The 20884-nt window shown below is 37.5% G+C and overlaps 1 protein-coding gene across 4 annotated transcripts in view; it reads left to right on the top strand.

Moving 5' to 3' along the window:
- LNX2 (ligand of numb-protein X 2) overlaps positions 1-20884 on the top strand; it is a 76723-nt gene that overhangs the window by 23293 nt on the left and 32546 nt on the right. For 3 of the 4 annotated variants that reach the window (XM_038573395.1, XM_038573398.1, XM_038573396.1), the window contains exons 2-3: positions 7092-7169; positions 16207-16720. In XM_038573395.1, the coding sequence (XP_038429323.1) occupies positions 16314-16720 (407 nt within the window). In that variant the 5' untranslated portion in view covers positions 7092-7169; positions 16207-16313. The remainder of the gene's footprint in view (positions 1-7091; positions 7170-16206; positions 16721-20884) is intronic. The other variant, XM_038573397.1, reaches the window with a different exon arrangement.

Raw genomic sequence — 20884 nt, forward strand, 5'->3', positions numbered from 1 at the left:
TTCTCAAAAGCCATAAATTTCCTTGTTTTCTGTATGTTGGTAGAATTGGGATCCCTGGGTGGCGCAGCGGTTTGGCGCCTGCCTTTGGCCCAGGGCGCGATCCTGGAGACCCGGGATCGAATCCCACGTCAGGCTCCCGGTGCATGGAGCCTGCTTCTCCCTCTGCCTATGTCTCTGCCTCTCTCTCTCTCTCTATGTGACTATCATAAATAAATAAAATTTAAAAAAAAAAAAAAAAAAAAAAAAAAAAAAAAAAAAAAAAAAAAAACAATAAAACAGGCAGCCACCATTTTAACACCTCTGAAAATCTGGCTCTCATGCTTAACTGAAGCTCTCAGTAACTTTGTATACATGTGTGTATATTTTATTAATAAGCGTAGTTACAGAGACAAAATTAGAGGTACCCCTGCTTTTCAAAAGTTTGGGTTCCACCATTTGCTTTTTCAAAAGACCTACAATAGTACCTGTTTTTACTAACTGAAAGAAATCCAGAGAGGAGTTTTGGTTTTCTTATAAAAGCTTTTTTCTTATAAAGGCCTTTATAAGAAACCAAAAAGCAAAAATAGCATTCAGTGTTTGTTTTGCAGTGAGCAATGAGATACATCGTAGCACACATCCGGATTGGCTGGAGCAGCCCAACAGCCCTTTCTGGAGAGCTGCGCTCAGCATCTTGCCATCAGGCCGCCACAGCTTTGAACTGTGGCTGTGAGCACCTGTGCTTTATATTGATTTATTTTGTGTATCTGTTGGAAAGATGTGTCCTAAGGTATCAGAAAAGCTTAAGAGAGGTTATTTTTTGTGGTCTGGGAATGCTCAAAAATTTTTCCATATCAATTAATGATGATTGCTTCTTTGCTTTATGCCATTTCAACCTACAAAAGATTTTATTGGAATGCTCTGCTCTCAGATGGTGGGGGAAACCTGTATTTGAGGAGGATTTGGGAGGAGGGATCAAATTATGGGTCATTAGATCTCTGGTGGTGAGCAGATTGGGATGGGCACTAAATGGACTAGTCTGGTCCAAGAATATTAACAGTAGGTGTTTGCAGTTATACCCAAGATGTAAAGAGGCTGAAAAGTTAGTTGGTGTATAGGATTATAGGGGCAGAGAATAACAGGGCTTACTTGTTTTGAGTTGATCAAAGACTTTTTGATTTATTAATCTCTTCATTGGTATGGAGAGGGTCAAAATAGGACCCTTTGGTCCTCAGGACTTCTTCACAGATAGAATTCCGTGGGCTAATAAGCCCCTTTCATGCAAAAAGATCACATACAACTGAATGAACTCTTTTGTACTCTTATGTGTGTTAATCCTCAAAATAAAGCAGTTACTTTAACAGCCAAAATGGGCTTATTCAGGAAGAGCAGAGAATTTTAATTTAGGACACAAGGTTTGGCAAAACAATAGGCAAGCCCCACAAAGGAGAGGAATGTTATTTTATGGAGAAGAAGGCGGAAGTTGGGAGGGGTTGTTTTGAACAAAAGTCCCTTGGAGAGAAGTAAGAGTTCAGGGTGATGACAGTTTCTCATTGGTTGAGTAGCAGGAGTAGCTGATTCCTTGTAGGAGATGCAATATCCATCTTTTCCTGTTGTGGCCTGTAACTGAGGAGTCTTTCCTGTTAAGGATTCTTCTGTTGTAGTCTGTAATTGACGGTTCTTCCTGTAATTGACCATTGAGTGGTATGGCTCCTACTTCTAGCCTCCCCCTCTGTTTAGTGAGTTTTCCTCATTTCTACAGGTGTCTGGCTGTTTGGGCCTCCACAGTTATTTATCCTGGGGGGCATGGAAGGATAGGTCCTGTTCAGATTCACATGCCTGGCTTCATTGGGGTGGTAGTCTCTGAGTGAGTGCATTTTCGGAGGTAGGGAGTTAGTTCCCTGTAATAGAAGTTGCTGTTTTATTTGATCTCCTTCCTCTGGAATCCTCTTGGTCTAACCAGTCCCCTTTTAACACCTCATTGGGATATGTACTGAAATCTTCCACTTTTAAGAAATTTTAATAGAGGCATTTATATTTAGCATATGGAAAGAAATAGTAATGCTAAAGAGATGCTTAAGATCTTTATACTCCACTCTTGTAATGTTCCCACCATTGAATTGTAGGAAACCTACGAACTTGGTAAGAAGCTAGGGACCTATCCTTATATGCCCCAAGCCTATGTAGGTCCTCTTTTATTTTCTTTCTTTCCCTTCTTCGTTTATCAGTTTCACACACTGTTTTGTTCATTTAAAGAGGATGTGTTACTTCTTAAATAAACAAATGAGCTTGATTTTTATCATACAAGTAGTACATAGCCATTTTAGAAAACTTTGAAAATATAGGTAAGCATAAGAAGAAAGTAGTCACCTGGGATCCCCATCCCAGTTAGTACTGCTTTTAATGTTCTGTATGTTTTAAGTTAAAGACCAAATATATTAAGTCTAAAGTAGCTATTTTTTATTAGACTAGTTGGCCAATGATTTATAATTCACTGATGTAAAGTATAATAGATAGCTTAAAATGTTTTAAGTGAATATCTTTAAATGATAAACATATTTAGTCTCAAGACCCCCCACCCCTGCCAAAAAAAGAAAGGCAATTGCCTAGGCAGATGGTAGTTAGAAAATGATAGTGTTTGAGAGAAAATATTTTTAAAATCAATAATTAACTTATATTAACTCCTTTTCTATCAGAAGTTAATAGACTCAGTAATATCTTTTTCATGCCTCCTTTAACTTTGAAATTTGGTATTAGAAGTCTGGGGCATTTGTAAATTATATGGTATAAAGACTGACTCATCTAACTGCCCTTTTCAATTATTAAGCACACTAAAGCTAATATTTGCTGTTTACATTTGAGTAGTTAATAACATTTCATCTACTTTAAAAATAGTATACCTATCCTTAATATAATTTTATTAAGCCTGACTACAAGTTGTTATATGATTAAATAATATTTTATATATCGTGCATTTCACTCCCACATATATATAATACATATATCACAACACAACACTTTTCATGTGTATTACTGTACTTCTCCAACCACTGTAAAAATATAGATAAAAGGACACAGTCATGGGACACCTGGGTGGCTCAGTGGTTGAGCATCTGCCTTCGGCTCAGGGCGTGATCCTGCGGTCCTGGGATCGAGTCGCACATCAGACTTCCTGCATGGAGCCTGCTTCTCCCTCTACCTGTGTCTCTACTTCTCTCTCTGTGTCTCTCATGAATAAATAAAATCTTAAAAAAAAAAAAAGAAACAGAGTAAGTTCTCGTATTGGACTACTAAACAACAGATATTTTAAAGTAAAAAATTCTAACTCCACTGTCAAATAAATTTGAAGAAAGAAGCAACAATATAAAACATTGAAGTAGAAAATGACTATGTCAGATAGGAGTGTGTGTGTGTGTGTGTGTACATACATAATTCTAAATTTTCTAGAGGTTTTTTTTTTCTACAAGACCATTAGGTGTCTGTGGGTGTGTTACTTAGGACTTGGATATAGGAACCATTCATTATAGGCTTTATCCTACAGGACAAAAAATCACAATATTTAAGAACAAGTTCAAGAACTGTCAGTCTTTGAGAAATTGAGCAAGTATCTACATCCCATATTTAAGAATAGGTGTTCTACAAAAAATGTTCCAGAAGTAACCCTGTTCTATAGTATGATTTATGATTTGATTTTTTTCATTTCCCCATAATTCCTCTCCATAAATTGTATCTGAAAATGGCAAATCTCATAGGTAAAAAACATTTTTAAAAAATTTATTTGAGAGAAGGTGTGTAAGTAAGGGGAAGGGCAGAGGGAGAGAGAGGGAGAGTATCAAGCAGACTCCCTGCTGAGCATGGAGCCCCACAGAGAGCTTGAACTCAGAACCCTAAGATCACAACCTGAGCCGAAACTGAGAACCCAACACTTAACCAACTGTGCCACCCAGGCACCCCTCTTAGGTAAAATTTATAGGTAAAACCTGTAAATTTGTAAAGTGTAAAATGTTATAAAGATAAGTTGTGGGGATGCATTGTGATGGCATTGTGGCAAACACCATCAAAGGCTATACATATATATATATATGTATGTATGTATGTATATATATATGTGTGTGTATATATATATGTAGTCCAGAGAAGATATATGTACATGTATATAAAATCCGGAGTGAGAGACTCCCTAAACAAATGAAAATCTGCTCCCTTACACCTGATCAGTTTGGCAGTTATATTTTATATGATACCTTAAGATGGCATTTTGGTTTCTGAATGACCCACTTACATGTTTGGATAGAGTGATTTAGTTCACTGGAACCAACCATTCTTGAGTAAACAAATCCAGTTGAGTTTTTACACTGGCAGAATTATAATGCAGCTCTGGTAACTTAACTGTGCTGGGTCACTCTTGAGATTGGCTAGAATCCCTGACCAATCTGAGCACCTTTTACTCCCATCAAGTATGCTCATTTAGAATTTAGAAAGCCACCTTGAATGGTGAAATATCAGACGTGAAAAAGACTAATGAGCACCATAACTATTTGTGTCCAGTTTGCTTCACTTGAGTTTTTCCAAGCCTCACTAAGCCTGGCTCCTGGTTCCAAGTTCCTAATAAATTTGGGTATGTAAATGCCCAGGCTAGAGCAGATTAGCAACAACAAACTATAAGTGTGTGTGTGTGTGTGTGTGTGTGTGTGTGTGTGTGTGAAAGAGAGAAACAGATGACAAGCATTAAGGGAGATGGCAGAAAAACTGATAAGTTGACTCAATTGTAATACTTTTATGTGGAAGAATCATGAATATAGAATAATAATCCTTGGATAAAAATGTATGGTTAGTATTTTCTATTTAAGAAGATAAGGAAGTATGTAACAGGGAAGAGATGTAGGAAATTGCTGGGAAGAGTGATGGGAGTGTGATGTTGAGGGTACAGAGAGACAGAGTAGGTGAGAAGAGGGGGAAGTAAGGGAGAAAAAGGGAGGAGAGACCCAGGAAGATACTGTCAGAGGAGAGTGATAAACCAGCAGTCCCTGGAAACCTAGTGGAATGAGGTCTGTCTTCAATGAGTGGTTTGAAGCAGCATCTGGCTAGAACACAGGGTCTGGAGGCTTGGGGTAGGAATAAGAATCAGACATAACCTGTAAAGATACCAGGTCTTTCTTCTATAAACAGATTTTTTTTTTTCCTGGAGGGAAATGGTAGAATCATAGTTGTTTATCATGACATCATCTTTTGTGATGGTGAGGTGAAACGAGAGACAGGTAATCAAGGAGTAACAGGAACCTGATTTAGAACAGAGGCAGCAGGAATAAAAAGAATCCAGAGAGCTAGAATCCAGATTTGGTGAGGCAGGTGAAAGCAGAGGACTCATTTGTTCATTCATTTTCTCTCTCAGTCTAGAGATTGTTATTAACCACGTGCTGTCTCAGGCATGCTACAAGATGCTGGGCCTCTGAATGTAAGACATGCTACCTGGCTTTTAAGGGATGCCCAGTAGGGAAGACATCCAAGCGAGTGATTTCTCAACTACAGCAGTGAAGGGCATAATGAAATAATAATAAAATGGTGGCTCAAGGGACAGAACGAGTGATTTTGGGGGGGCAGATGAGAAACAGCTTTGTGGCAGAGAGTTCACTTGAGCTGGCCTTTATATGGACAGGGGATCTGCAGATCAAGGTTGGAGATGATATTCCAAGCAAAGGGAATAGCATGCTGAGGTCAGGAAGTTGTAAGTAGGTTGGCATAGCCAAAGGGTGGAATGTGTAGAATTGTGTCAGGAAATGAAACTAAAGGAGCCAGATCTGGAAGGTTTAAGTGCCAGGCTGAAGAATTTGGCTTTCCTTTCGTAAAAGCAATTGGGGACTGCAGAAGAATGTGAAGAAAATAATACCACTGTTCTGAAGATGCTAGTGTTGTACAGGGTAGCTAGGAAAGGAAGAGCATAATGGGAAACCCTTTTGAGTGATGGCTAAAAGAATAGGTGCTACAAATAACTGCAGCCTAATTTGGGAGCAGTGGTGAGATGGAGGTTAGAGGACACACAAGCAACATGTTCTGGAGGGGGAGTCGGTGGGAACTTGGTGACTGGGTGTTGAATATAAGGCAGAGAGTGAGAAAGAAACAGGATTCTCTGGTTCTAGTTACAGGGTGCTGGGAGTCTAGAAGTGCCATTAGGAAGTGCTGTAATAGGATCATTTAGAGGGAAATAATGACATGGTTTTTGAATGTAAGTATGAGTCAGATATATGGGAAATGGGACAATTATCTAATAACTATTGGGAGAAAAAGGTAGATGTTTTCTCATATTACATACTGACCAGAACAATGTCATAATTATTGTATTAAAAACTATACAAATAAAGAAAATAGAGGCGCACATCTTTATCATCTTGTTATAGAAGAGCAGAGTAGTGGAAGAATTTTTGAAGGGACAAATGAATGTATTCAATTACATGAAAATGGACAACTTCTTTATGTTGGTGGACACACAGGTACACAGGATGCCTGGCGAAAAATTACAATCTGATAAAGATCTTTCATACTTAATATATTAAGCTCATGTCAAGAAAAATGCTGCAATTCAAAGGAAAAAAAAATGAGCCAAGGATATAGAGGCACTCATAAAAGACATAAGGATAGTAATCATATAAAGTTAGAGTCAGATGCAAATTAAAGGAAAAATTTAGTATTACACTTGTGTTTTCAGTGGTCAGGTTTATAAATGTTAAAAAGAATAAAATTAACCAGGATTAGAACCTGGGAGAAGTTAGCATGTGTACCCATTGCTTGTAGGAGTCAGAATTTTGTTCATCATTTTGGAGGGCATTTTGATAGTAAGTAGGATGAGAACCAGAGTGGGTATAATTTAAGTCCAGGGAGCAAGGAGTTTTAAGGAGAGAAATTAGTTAAGGGCAGGGAAGTAAAACCAGCTGGAACTGAGAAGTGGCCATGAGATTTAGCAGTTAGATACTTCTGGCCATGACAGAACCAACCTGGGGCTGATGAACATGGAAGCCCTTTGGGTAAGGAATTGGAGACTACACCTATGATCTTATATTTCAGAAATAAGGGGGAAAGGGTAATAATTGCAGACAAATCTTTTGTTTTCATTTTTAAAGCTGTCAAGACATGAACTTCATGTGGAGCGGAAAGAGAGGTTGAAGAAATATGAGGAACATGACAGAGGTTGCCAAAAGGTATGGGACACTGAGCCCAGGTCGGGGAGGGGACTCACCTTCATATGGGGAAGGGGGATATTTGTTGGAAGAAGAAAAGAATTAAGGATGCATATAAATACAATAATAAACTTATACATACACACGGAGGTAAAAAGTGTTTTGTTAAAGGGGTGGGGTGCTATCACCTCTGATGGTCTTACTTCTCCCAGAATTCAAGACCTTTTCCATATGGCATAATTTCTCAGAAGAATTGTCTGTGCTATAATGCCTCTTTTTCAGTTCTCTCTTGAACTCTTTCCAGGAAGCTTTGCTCTCATTTCACCAAAACTCTGTATCAAGGTCACTGGTGAATTCCATGTTGCTGAATCCAAGGCTTATTTCTCAGTCCTAATCTTATTTTACTTGCCTACAGGATTTGACAGTCAGTTTGTCCCTCCTTCTTGAAGCACTTTATTTGGTTTCTGCACACTGTACTCCTAATTTTCTTCCTACCACGGTGTCTATTCCACCTCAGCTTGCTTCCTCCTTATCTCACACAGACTTTGTAATAAATGTTGGACTGTCCCAAGGCTTGGTCCCCTGACCACTCTTCTGCTTACACTTATCCACTTTCCTTTGGTGATTTTTCCTTTCTACATACTGATGCTTCTTAAATGTATACCACTAGTTCAGTCCTGTCCCTTAAACTGAGATGGGATATGTAGCTGTCTGCTCAGAGTCTCACTTGGAAATCTGATAAACCATTTTGACCATAAGATGTCCAAACTTGAGCAGAGCCATTAAACCTACTCTCTGATAGATTTTTACATCTCAGTTATGTTAATTCTATTTTTCCAGTTTAAACCAGAAACCATGTGTCATCCATGACTTCCACCCACCCCCTGCTCCCATCAGCCCATGCACACATTTTCCTCAGCAGCGGATCATATTGGTTTGTCTTCAAAATACATCCAGAATTGAATCTCCTCTTGTGATCTCAGCCACATCCACCTGGTTCTTTTCAACTGTCTTCTCTTGCTTAGCCTATTACAGTAGGCTCCTAATTGCTTCTGCCTTTGGCCCCTTCACCGTGTTCTCAGCTCAGCAGCCACAGTGATCCTGTGAAGTACCTTCAGAGTAAAAGCCAAATTTCTAAAGCCCTGCAAGATTTAGTTAGCCACAGTGACCTGTTCTTTTTTCTCTGCGTTTTCATTTCTTCCACACTGGCCTCTTCTCTGTTTAGTGAATGCACCAGGTACCTTCTCTCCCCTGGGCCTTTATACTTATTGTCCTTGTTTGTAACAAACATTTTTATGCCAGATACCTGTGTGGCTTCCTAGTTACTTACTTTTGGTTTTCACTGAAGTGCCCTTTCACAGTGAGTGTTTTCCCGTTCACCCCACTTAAAAAGCTGCCTTTCTGCCAGTACTGACTTCCCTGTTGTACTCTCTTTTTCCTTCCAGCTGTGTAATGATTTTAGCTTCACAGTAATCCTCTGTAAGAAAGAAACCATTGCTATTTTACACGCAAGAAAGTTGAGACTTGTAGGTGTTTAGGTGCCGTGCACATCACGGTGTCACCATTGTTAGTAAGTAGCAGGGCCAAATTTTGAACCCAGGTCTCAAACTCTACAACCACTAACTCCAGGGGCTCTTTCGATGCTTTTCACTCCCTTGGCTAATTGAGAGTTAGTGGAGGAATTGTGACTCACAATCATTGAAACTAGAGATTTCTGAAAAGGTCTTAAAATTAAGAGTTTATCAATCACTTGAGAACAAATGTTTTCTGTTTGCACTGTGCAAGAAGTTAAATGTTTGGAAGTTTTCATCCTTTAGGAGAAAACAGATGACTTAATTTATTAAAATCAGAACCCTTGCCTTTGAATGTAATAAAAGCATTTAAATACTATCCAGCAGGTAAACATCTGCAATAAAACCGAACCAATGAAAACTGTATTTCCCTCTCACCACCCACCCTGCCTCCTTTAGGTGTATGTAACACTTAGAATTTGTGACACACTCTGAGACATTAAAAATTGCCCCAACTCAGCTAGCTGATGAGGAGTGCTGTTGGGAAGAGCCCACGTGCTGCTGGAGCCTGTCTTTCCTGGAATAAAGTTCTTGCACAGAGGTCTTTAATTATTGGCAGAGGCTTGTCTGGATACTTAGCTGTCTAGACATGTTTAGCATTCCATATGGTATGTTTCTTTTTTGAAATAGTTTTTTATCAATTCTATTTTTAAATTACTCTAAGGTAATATAATTTAGTATGACTTCTAAAAATACAGCTTTGTATCACTATCTGAATCTATAAGACATGGGAAGGTAATGCAGTTTGGTTTTTGGCCTTTATCCTTTTGCATTTAAAAAAGTTTTTAATCGTAGCTTAGTGGTTCAAAATTAGGAGGACATTTCAGATTGGTTATTTCTCTGCTCACCAAAATTTAACTTCCATTTTATAGAATATTTAATATCTCAAAGTTAATCAAAAACAATAACAAATGTTGAGACCAACAGGTAAATATGACATATCACACTGAGTATTATCTATAAAAAGACAGAATCATAAGAATTTTAGAGCTACATTTAACTATGTGTATGTAAGAGAGAGAGATCAAATAGTATTTAGGCAAACTGATAGTTTATACACAGGAAGCCAAAGAGAATATATATGATATACTAGCATATAGTAGACATTGGATAAGCATTTGATGAATGAAAGGATTAATTGTATAGTGACCTAGTTACCCAGCTGGCTAGAGCTTAGAGCCTAAGTTTCATAGCTTCTAGCATTTTTTGCTTAGCTTACTAATTTTCTAGATTATGAAATATAATACATGTTACTACAAGTAGCAGCTTAAGAATTTTAAAATGCGTTTTCAAACACCATAAGAAGGGATAGACAAATAGCTAAGTGTGCTGAATTACAGTTTTATGTAGAAAAATGAGAGAATTATGTATGTGGAATTGTTGGAAACTGCTCTTCGGTAGTTTTCTTAGTGACATGCAATAGGAAATAAGTTTTGATTAAGAATAGAATTTATAGGGATCCCTGGGTGGCGCAGCGGTTTGGCGCCTGCCTTTGGCCTAGGGCGTGATCCTGGAGACCCAGGATCGATTCCCACGTCGGGCTCCCGGTGCATGGAGCCTGCTTCTCTCTGCCTGTGTCTCTGCCTCTCTTTCTCTCTCTGTGACTATCATAAATAAATAAAAATTAAAAAAAAAAAAATTAAAAAAAAAAAAGAATAGAATTTATATAAGACTGTCATCTAGCATGCTAAGTATTTCTATACAGCTCATAAATACCCGGACATATTTCTTCCAGTAGGAAAAGACTCTGAGGAAAGAACTTTATTCCAGGAAAGACAGACTCCTCCAGTATAGCTCATCTCAACATTTTACCTTTTTCAATTTTTGTCTTTTTTAAAAGTAGTTCTGGTTATTGACTGGTACTTCTTGTGAAAAGGGATATGAGAACCCTTCAGTGCTCTCTATCAGTTGTTCTAAAGTGTGACCCAGCTTCCTTTATTCTCTTCTATTGGGACCACACAGTCAAAACTGTTTCCCCAGTAATCCTAAGACATTATCTGCCTTCTCATTGCCACTCTCTCATGAGTGCCCAGTGGAGTTTCCAGAGAATACATGTGATCTCACAAGATTGAAAACAGAAAGATCTGAAACTCCAGGTTTTCAAAGATGTAAAACAATGGCCTCATCTCACTGTATTTTTTATTTTGGAAAAAGAAATGTAATTTTTCATAAAACCCTTGGCATGTGATGGGTTTATTGTTTTACTAACAAATGAATATGTAAACATTTTAATCAATTACATTGTCATTTCAAGAATGTTTTCTAAATGGAATAGTGTAGTATGTAGCCTTTTAGGATTGGCTTTTTTTTACTGAGCATAATTCTCTGGAGATTCATCCAGGTTGTTGTGTGCAATAATCATTCTTTTTTTTTTTTAAGACTTTCTTTTTTATTTGAGAGAGAAAAAGAGAGCACAGGCAGGAGTTAGGAGCAGGCTCCCCGCTGAGCAGGGAGCCTGATGTGGGGCGCAATCCCAGGACCCAAGGATCATGACTTGAGCCACCCAGGCACCCAATCATTCATTCTTTATTGCTAAGTTCTACTCTAGTACAGATATACCATGGTTTGTTTATCCATTCAGTTGTTGAAAAACATCTGGGTTGTTTCTAGTTTGGGGTCATTGCAAATAAAGCTGTACACATTTAGTGTGACATAAGTTTTCACTTCTCTGGAATATATATCCAGGAGTGCAGTACCTGAATTTTATGGTAGTTGCTTGTTAATTTTTTAAGAAACTGCCAGACTTGTCCACAGTGGATAAAAGGATCCTTAGGTGTAAAAGTTTGACATCTACTTCTGTATACGAAGGCACTATCCATAGCTGATGTGTGACATATGCAATAAGAGAGTTTTCTTGTATTGATATCAACAAGTAAAAAAATAACTTTTTAAATTCTCAGACTTTTGAAGACTAGAGGAAGTTATGTCTTACTTTTCGTAATCATAGAGCAGGTTCCAATATATTAACTGCTTTGCAGTGCCATAAATTGTAAGGTTTTCTCCTATATGTTTATATAGTGATGTTATACATTTCAGGACACTTAAAACATTTCAGGCTCAAATATGAGCCTGAGAACAAAAAAATTTTTAGTGCATAATATCTGCCAAGAACAAGGAATACTAAAAAATAAAGAAGATGCTATCTTTAACCTCAAAGAGCTGAGAAGACAGATAAGCAAGAAGGCACATGTAGTAATTGCTGAGAGGAAGGTATGTGTAAAGAGCAGCAAGAGCATTAGGAAGAGAGATGTATCCAAGAGCAGGAGGGAGGCTGATGGGTTCTACAGAGCAAGTAGAGTTTGAGTAGGAATTTCCTAGGAGGACATGTGAGGAGAAAGTAGCCTGAGACCTGGTGTTGATGAATCAAAGGAATCTTAGGGGTTTCCCATCTAACCATACTTTTGTGGGAATCCTTAGCTCATGGTCTTTTTTTCCTGGGCTGGATCTCCAGTGTTAGGAACCATGAGGACTCTTTCAGTCTGAATTAAAAGCAGCCTGAAGAGGGGTGCTTGAGTGGCACAGTTGGTTAAGCAGTCAACTTGGTTTGGGCTCAGGTTATGATCTAGGGTGGTGAGATTGAACCCCTAGTCAGGCTCTACATTCAGCAGGGAAGTCTGCTTGAGATTCAGAGTCTCTCACCCTGTCTCTCTGCTCCTCCCTCTGTTTGCTTGCATGTGCACTCTCTCTCTAAAATAAATAAATCTTAAAAAAAAAAAAAAAAAAAAAACCTCAAGAGAAATGATCTAAATAATATGTAGTTTTGGAGTTTGCAAATTAACTATGAAAAAACATAGCTCTTCCTGAGAGTCTCTATGAACACCAGGATATTCTTGTCTCGTAAACCAGGAAGAGCAAGCCTGTGACTCATAACTACAGGTAGGTAGAAAACAGTGTCTTCTTACTCCTTTTCCATTGAATGGGCTGTTTTTCAAGATATTACATAAAATGTGTTGTAAGGGGCACCTGGGTGGCTCAGATGGTTAAGCATCAGGTCATGATTTCTGGGTCCTTGGGATCCAGCCCTGTGACAGGCTTCCTGCTCGGCAGGGAGTCTGCGTCTCTCCCTTTGCCTCTCTCCTCCCCCAACACCCCCGCCCCCCCGCCCAATTTGTGCTTACTTGCTTTCTCTCCCTCTCAAGTGAATAAATAAAATCTAAAAATAAATAAAAAGCAACAAAATATGTTATAATGTTCTTAGCCAATTTAATAGCTTCCATCTCTTTACTATTCCTGGAATATTAGCTAAACAGATAATGTAGCTTGTGAAGATACACATTATATACTACATTTTATCTTTATATTATGAAAAATATTTAAGAATATTATTTAACTTGTATTTTAATATTTCAGATTGTGGTCATAAGAATATCTGAAATCAAAATTATATATAAACATGGACATATCCTCTTACAAGCATAAATGTACTTCTGACCACCTGTATGTAGTAGTAAGAGTGCCCAAGTAAATCGTCACCCATGCAGTCATTCAGCACTTACTAAGCTTCTCTGTGGGAGGTCCAGCTCTTAAGAAGCTCACAGTTTAGTATGAGAAATAGTAAGGTGTTGCAGTAGACTTGCACACCAAGAAGGAATGAAATAATTTGCCTGGGTTGGGAATAGAGAGGACGGGATTAGGGGTTGGAGAGACAGGATCGGGTTGCCTTTGGTCCTTACAAAATTCATACAACTAAGGCTTTCATGAAATACCTCTCCTCTTTCTTATGATTACTTAATTTACTACTGGGTTATTTTGAAGCAAGAAAGAACTAGATTTATCTTCCTTATCTCTTACCAAGTAATTATAAGTTGTTTGGCTTTGTGCAAATCATAACATCTGTCTGAACTTTTGTTTCTTTATCTTTAATAATAATAATAATAGCTAATACTTATAATAGCACCTATTATGTGCCAAGCACTATTTTATACACACATTCATTTATTCTTTATATCAACCCTTTGAAACAGACACTATTATTACCCCATTTTACATATGAGAAGGAAACAGACACAGAGACATTTAGTAAGGTCACAAAGCTAGTAAGTGATGCAGCAAGTATTTGAACCCTCACAGACTGGCTCCAGGGTATGTGCTTTTAACTACTTAAGCTATACTTTAATCAGTATTTAAATGCACATGCTAGTGATCTGCACATGATAATTCTTCACTTGATGTTTGTTTCATGGTAAGAGAGGTATTTTGGGGGTGGAAGATAATGCAGTTGTTATTTGGTATTTTAAATGGGAACATGTTATTTTTCCTCATGAAAAGACTTTGTGATAAAATGAAAATAACTAAAAGTTATTTAGAGATTTAAAAAATAGCTAAAAACATAATAGTCTTAAGAGAAATGCTTTCTTAGTCATTATGTGGGAGGCTAGAATTGCAGCATTTTTCTTGAAGAAAAGAAAAATTAGAATAAACAGAAAGAAGAGCAAAGGATATGTGAGTTTTCTTGCTAATTGAGTAGGGAATAAGAGTCTATTGACATTCTGTATTAAAGTACGTTAGTCTGTCTCTCTGGGATAAATGATGTTTCTCTCCTTAATCTCATACTGTGCACTGACGTTTAAAAAGTTATGATGCCCAGGGGTAAAGAACAAGCGTCATGACTTACAAAATACAAGAAGCGTTTGCTCTCTTAATTTTGGTACTGATAGGAGTTTAGACTGTGGGCCGCTGCTGTTGTTCTTTTAAGTAGTTTTTAAAAACCGTTTATCCAAAGGTCAGCTATCCCATCTGAATCCTGCCCCATCCTGCTCATAATTTATGGCAGTTCTTGTTAACTTTGTTAAAATGTTAATATTGTTTTTCTAACAAATACTCCCAAATAAATAAAAGAATAAATACATCTGTGTGATGAGAGAAGAATATTCTCATTGGATAAGGGAAAGGAAGGAAACTGAGTGGGGGAAAATACAGAGGAAGACAAACCATGAGAGACTGCTAATCTGGGAAACAAACAAAGGGTTGCAGAAGGGGAGGACAGTGGAGGGATGGGGTAACTGGGTGACGTGCACTAAGGAGGGCACTTGATGGGATGAACACTGGGTGTTATATGTTGGCAAATCGAATTTAAATAAAATATTTTTTAAAAAAGAAACAAATGTTGATAGCATTAACATGGTGTCCTACCCTCTCCATTCTTGTGGCAGGGAGACCCAAGTTTGATGATTGCCTCATCAAACGGCAATTGATGAGGACGTTGTGCCTTGGATATTTTGACCTGCTGCATACTCCCTGAGTGTGCCATGTGAAGCCGCTGAGACTGGGCAGAGGGGCCCTTGTCTGGTCCCCTCTGGCTGACATGTCATGTCACAACTCAGCAGTCAATGTTTTTCCCCTTTTGAAAGCCTTTGCCACTATAAAGCCAAATTCAAGTTAGATGCCAGTTCTCATCTTTCTCTGTATTCACATAATAGCATCCTGCATATTGCTTTCTTAGAGTACATTGAATTTTAATGGGTTTTCTTTACTGTCCATTTACTACCTCTCCTGTCTCCTTGATCAATGTTTAGCACATACTAGAGACTGTTAATATTTACAGGAGAGTGAATATAGATAGCTGCTGCCTTGGAGTTGATTTTTAACCCCCTGGTACCCCTGGGGGGCCCAGGGGAGCATTCCTTACTAGCCTTGTGCTAAACTGGAGAGGCTGTTTTGAGGGTCTTATGGTTGGAGAGCTGACAGACAAACACACACACAAATTGCACACAATTGCTGCTTCAAGTAAGCAAGAACAAATCAAAGTGTGGAATAATATGGGGTGGAATTGTGATTTATAACACATCAATTTAATTGAATTACAGTGGGCTTTTTCCTTTAATGGTATAAAATAATATTGCACTTTATGGAATTTGCACAGATGTTATTTATATATGCTATGTAGTTTTATCTTCCTATAATCTATACTATATAGAGAATATCTAAATCATACATATTTTAAAATCCATTTTTTCCAAACATTGTGCAGGGGAGAGGTCATTTTTTAAATAGACATTGAATTATCCTTGAGACAACATTTCAAAGACAGAGTCTCTGGTATAGCACTGTAATGCATTAAATCAGAAGCAGAGAACCCGGAGTGGGATGACAGATGCAAATGTATTGCATAATATACCTCAATTTGCATTATTAGCATATTATGTAGATTAATTGGCTTTGAAAACCACCATTGAGCAGTGAAGTATTGGAGGATTTCAGGCAGTAAAACAGATTGATTCTTTCTTATGTAACACCATATGTGACATCTTTGCTTTTAATCAAAAGTTCTTTTTTTTATAGAGAACTTGGCAAAGTAGCCAAGTAGCTTAGCCAGCTAGCAAATTAATTAATTAATTTGTACAGTTTTTATGACTAATTTATCACCTGATCTAAATTTTATTTTATTTTTTTACTAAAAGAGAAGTTAACTAGTAATACTGTATTAATAACTTTTAGCCTCTCTTGATTGATATTAATTGCATTTTTGGTTTGTTTTGCTTATCTAGAAAAACATTGGTTTTAGTCAAATACATCACTGTCCATTAAAGGAAACTACACCTGAAGTGTAAGCATAACATATGAAGATACTAGAAACTGCTTTGGTTGATTAAAAATGGGAACAACAAGTGATGAGATGATGTCTGTGGAGCAGACCTCCTCCTCCTCCTTCAATCCTCTGTGTTTCGAATGTGGCCAGCAACACTGGACAAGAGAGAACCACTTGTACAATTACCAGAATGAGGTAGATGATGACCTGGTCTGCCATATTTGCCTTCAGCCTCTGTTGCAGCCACTAGACACTCCCTGTGGACACACGTTCTGCTGCAAGTGCCTCAGAAACTTCTTACAGGAGAAGGATTTTTGTCCATTGGACCGGAAAAGACTCCACTTTAAGTTGTGTAAGAAGTCTAGTATTCTAGTTCATAAGCTTCTGGACAAGTTATTAGTGTTATGTCCGTTTTCTTCAGTGTGCCAAGATGTAATGCAACGCTGTGATCTGGAGGCACATCTTAAAAACAGGTAAGCAAAAAATATTAAGGGAAGAGAAGTGATAAGTCTAGGTTTTATAAAAAGGTTGGTCAAGCAAACAAAAACTTCATAAAGAGTGCCAAGACATGGGACACCTGGGTGGCTCAGTGGTTGGATGTCTGCCTTCGGCTCAGGGTGTGATCCCAGGGTCCAGGATCAAGTCCCACATCGGGTTCCTTATAGGGAGCGTGCTTCTCCCTGCACCTGTGTTTCTGCCTCTCTCTCTCTGTATCTCTCATGAATAAACAGAAGCTTACAAAAACAGTACCAAGGCATCAATAAGTAAATAACAAATCAAATATAAGAGAGAATAAATAAATTGTGTGGAACGGTATTTAAATTATAATTTATCAAAAACATGGATACAAAAACTAAAATGAAGTACCTATTAATATCTTTGCTGGTATAATATGGAGCTGTTACATTCACATGGGTAGCAGGATGTATAGTGACAGACTTTGTCCAAGGCTGTTTGGAAATTTGTTTCAAAAACTGTGAATGTAAATACTGCTTTATGTAGCTTACTATCCTATGGAAATAATCTAAAAGAAGGAAAAATTATGTTTAAAGTTGTGTTCACTGCAGCAGTGTACATAGTTCAATCTAACAGTAGAGAAGGGTTAAAATTACTGTAGTACATCAACTCTCTGGGGTATGCAGAGGGTACAAAACAGTAATTTTGTTGCAACATGGAAATGAGGGTAGATGATTTTATTTGTTAGGATCTTTTAAAGAATCTGTGTTAGACTGAACCAGAACTAGATTTAGAGCTAGTTAATGGTATAGTTAGGCCTAAACCTCTAGTGTTCTTTTTTTTTTTTTAATTTATTTTTTATTGGTGTTCAATTTACTAACATACAGAATAACCCCCAGTGCCCGTCACCCATTCACTCCCACCCCCCGCCCTCCTCCCCTTCTACCACCCCTAGTTCGTTTCCCAGAGTTAGCAGTCTTTACGTTCTGTCTCCCTTTCTGATATTTCCCACACATTTCTTCTCCCTTCCCTTATATTCCCTTTCACTATTATTTATATTCCCCAAATGAATGAGAACATATAATGTTTGTCCTTCTCCGACTGACTGACTTCACTCAGCTCTAGTGTTCTTATTTACCATTCTGATATACCATGCTGACTTTATCACAGGTGAAATCCTGTTTGTTTCCTACCATTATGTGGTAGTAAGTTTCCTATAGACATGAGGATACATACGTGCTCCTTCTGTTCCTAAACATCAGTGTTATGAAATGAGGATACTCATTAGAAATCATTAAGATATATGAGAAAGAACAAGATGTTATTACAGTATCAGGACCATGAAGATTTATGGAAAAATTGTTTTAAATCTAAGCTATATTGTCTAATAAGAGCTAAGAAGTGGAGGGTAGATACAGAAACTTTTGAAAGAGCATGTAGCCTTAGATTTCTGTGTGTCCTCAGTCACCGGCAGGTGTAGGATCTGAACCTGACAGCAGAGACCTTGTGCAATTGATGCCAAACTTTTGAATATGATATTCTGGGTGGGGTCTACTTATGGCTGCAGTTAAGGAATATTTTAGGCTCATTTAATTTATCTCTATTGGGCTATTCTTTTTAGGGGATAGGTTTCTTTTGTGACTCTCTTATGAACATCAGTTATAGGATGTTAGAAGAACTGAACAAAGTCTCAGTTCAGTTACCAGTTATTTTGAGAGCAGTGAGGTAAACATTGCATACATTTTTAGGAATATTCACTTACCTAAAATGCCAACAAGACTTCAATATGTAGTTAAAGTATCAGTATTTTGGATCAGCAGTTTATGTCGCTGATGTAAAAACTTGAGAATGGCAGACTGTCTCTTCATTTGTAGGTTGATAAAGGCTAAGCAATCATCCAGTTGTAAGTTCCATTTTCCACATAAGCTTGTTAATATTTGAACTACTCATTTAATCATTTCCAAAGCGTCTTAGGCCTGTATAGTGAACGATAATTGAAAAAGGTGAATGATTTGAAAAGGTAGGTGACTTGCTTGATATAAACAGCTGTGATTATTAATTATGGAAAATAGACAAATTATAAAATAAAAATTTTATATCCTATTGGAACAGTTAATGTGTGGAACAGCCTGACCTTTTTCTAGTTTCTCAGTTAAAAATGTCAATGTTAAGTAGTCTCTGCAAGCTGAGAGCAAGTTAGAATCTAATGCTGAGTTGTAAAATTGCTTTAAGCCTAGCACCATGTCTTTCTTAGTCTTCAAATCCCCTTGCCCAAAACTGACACTCAGCTGATATTTGTTCAATTAAATTGTTAATCTGTGTTTTGGTTATCGGTTGCTGAGAAACTAACCATCTCAAATATAGTGACATGAAACAAGCATTTGATTCTGCTCATGGATACTGTGAGTCAGTTCAGACAGGGCACAGCAGGGATGACTTGTCTGTGTTATGTGTTATCTGGGCCACAGCTGGGAAGAACTGAAAGCTAGGGACTGCAGCGTTTGGAACTTCCAAGATGGCTTCTTCATTCACATGCTCAGCACCCTGATGGAGATAACCAGAGGCAGCAGCTCAGCTCAGAGAGCCTACAGGTGGCCTCTCCAGCATGGCAGCCTCAGGATATTTAAAACTTTCCTTGGGGAAAAAAAAAAAAAAAAAACTTAGCACTCAATGTCCCAGTGAATAAGGCAGAAACTGACTTTGTATGAACTAGCCTTGAAGTCACATAGTATTCCTTCTGCTATTACTCTGTTTGAAGCAGTCCACTCAGATTCAACAGGAGGAGACGGGGTCTTCACTTTGTGATAGGCGGAGGACAGACATTTGCATGTTTTAAAACCAACACAGGCAACCGAGTGATACCATGAGTCACAGAATATGATTATTCTGACTGTGGCATCTTTGCACACAGTCTCACTCACTTGATAGGAATTGACAAGTTTCATTAAAATTTATAGGAGTTCAGCATCAGTAACAATGATTCTTTGTATAAAAGCTACATGACTATCACATGCCATTTGTAAACTTTTTAGGATTTGGAAATGTCTTAATTATTAGTAGAAATATGACATTAAGATTGTGTAATTTTTAGTTTAAGATTACCTGTTCTGTTTGAATGAAATCCTGCTCTTAAGAAATCTGCTTTATAGGCGCCTGGGTGGCTCAGTTAGTTAAGCATCTGAGTTCTGATTTTGGCTCAGGCCATGATCTCACCATCCTGAGATCGAGTCCTACATTGGGCTCTGCATTTAGTGTGGAGTCTGCTTGAGATTCTCTCTCTCTCCCTCTGCCCTTCCCACTAATGCTCACTGGCTCTCTCCTCTCTCTAAAATAAATAAATAAATCTTTAAAAAAAAAATCTGCTTCAGTTTGAGAATAGCTGATATTTTCTCTTACCACTAATAGTAAATATTTACAAAAGGTGAATTTGTTCTTAACTGAAATTACTAGTTATTAACTGATTATATATTAGTAAAACAATAAATTTTTAAAGACATAGGAAAGTGCTCATCTTTGAATAGAGAAATAAAACTTTTAGGAAATGTTCTCTATTAAGCAGATAACATCTGGAATTACTTTGTGCAATCCCACCCAGCAATTTTAACTATAAAACTTTCCTCCTCTCCTTCTCTACTCCTCATCCCTGCCACCTCACCCCCAACAATTTAGCATTTAAACCTGATGGTAATTGTACATGTTAATTTTTTTTGTTGTTAAATTGAGCGTTCGTGTCCTTGTTTGTGGCAAAGTTCAGAATGCTTTTTGTTTTCCTCTTAAAACTTATAGTTCAACAGTATTATAAAAAGCTACTACAATATAGAGAAAACCTTAAAAGAAGTCTTTTTTTTTTCCAGGCTGAGAACTTTTCTAGTTCATCAAACAGTTTCAAAGGCTTTAGGGGTATTGGTAGGCTGAAGCAAGATTGCTCTGTTAAGTTCACAGTTTAGCTTGGAGAGAAGTTCATGTTTGGAACATTCTTACTAGCATTCTTATGTATAATGTAAAAAGCAGATATATATTTGCAAATCATATACCTGATGAGAATATCCAGAATATATAAAGAATTGTTACAACTCAACAAAAAGGAAAGTAATCCACAGTTTTAAATAGACAAAGAATTTGAATAGGTATCTCTTCAAGGAAGATTATTTAAATGTCCGATAAACATGTGAATAAATGCT

The sequence above is a fragment of the Canis lupus genome, chromosome 25 (genome assembly GCF_011100685.1).
Source record: "Canis lupus familiaris isolate Mischka breed German Shepherd chromosome 25, alternate assembly UU_Cfam_GSD_1.0, whole genome shotgun sequence".
Classification (NCBI taxonomy): Eukaryota; Metazoa; Chordata; class Mammalia; order Carnivora; family Canidae; genus Canis; species Canis lupus.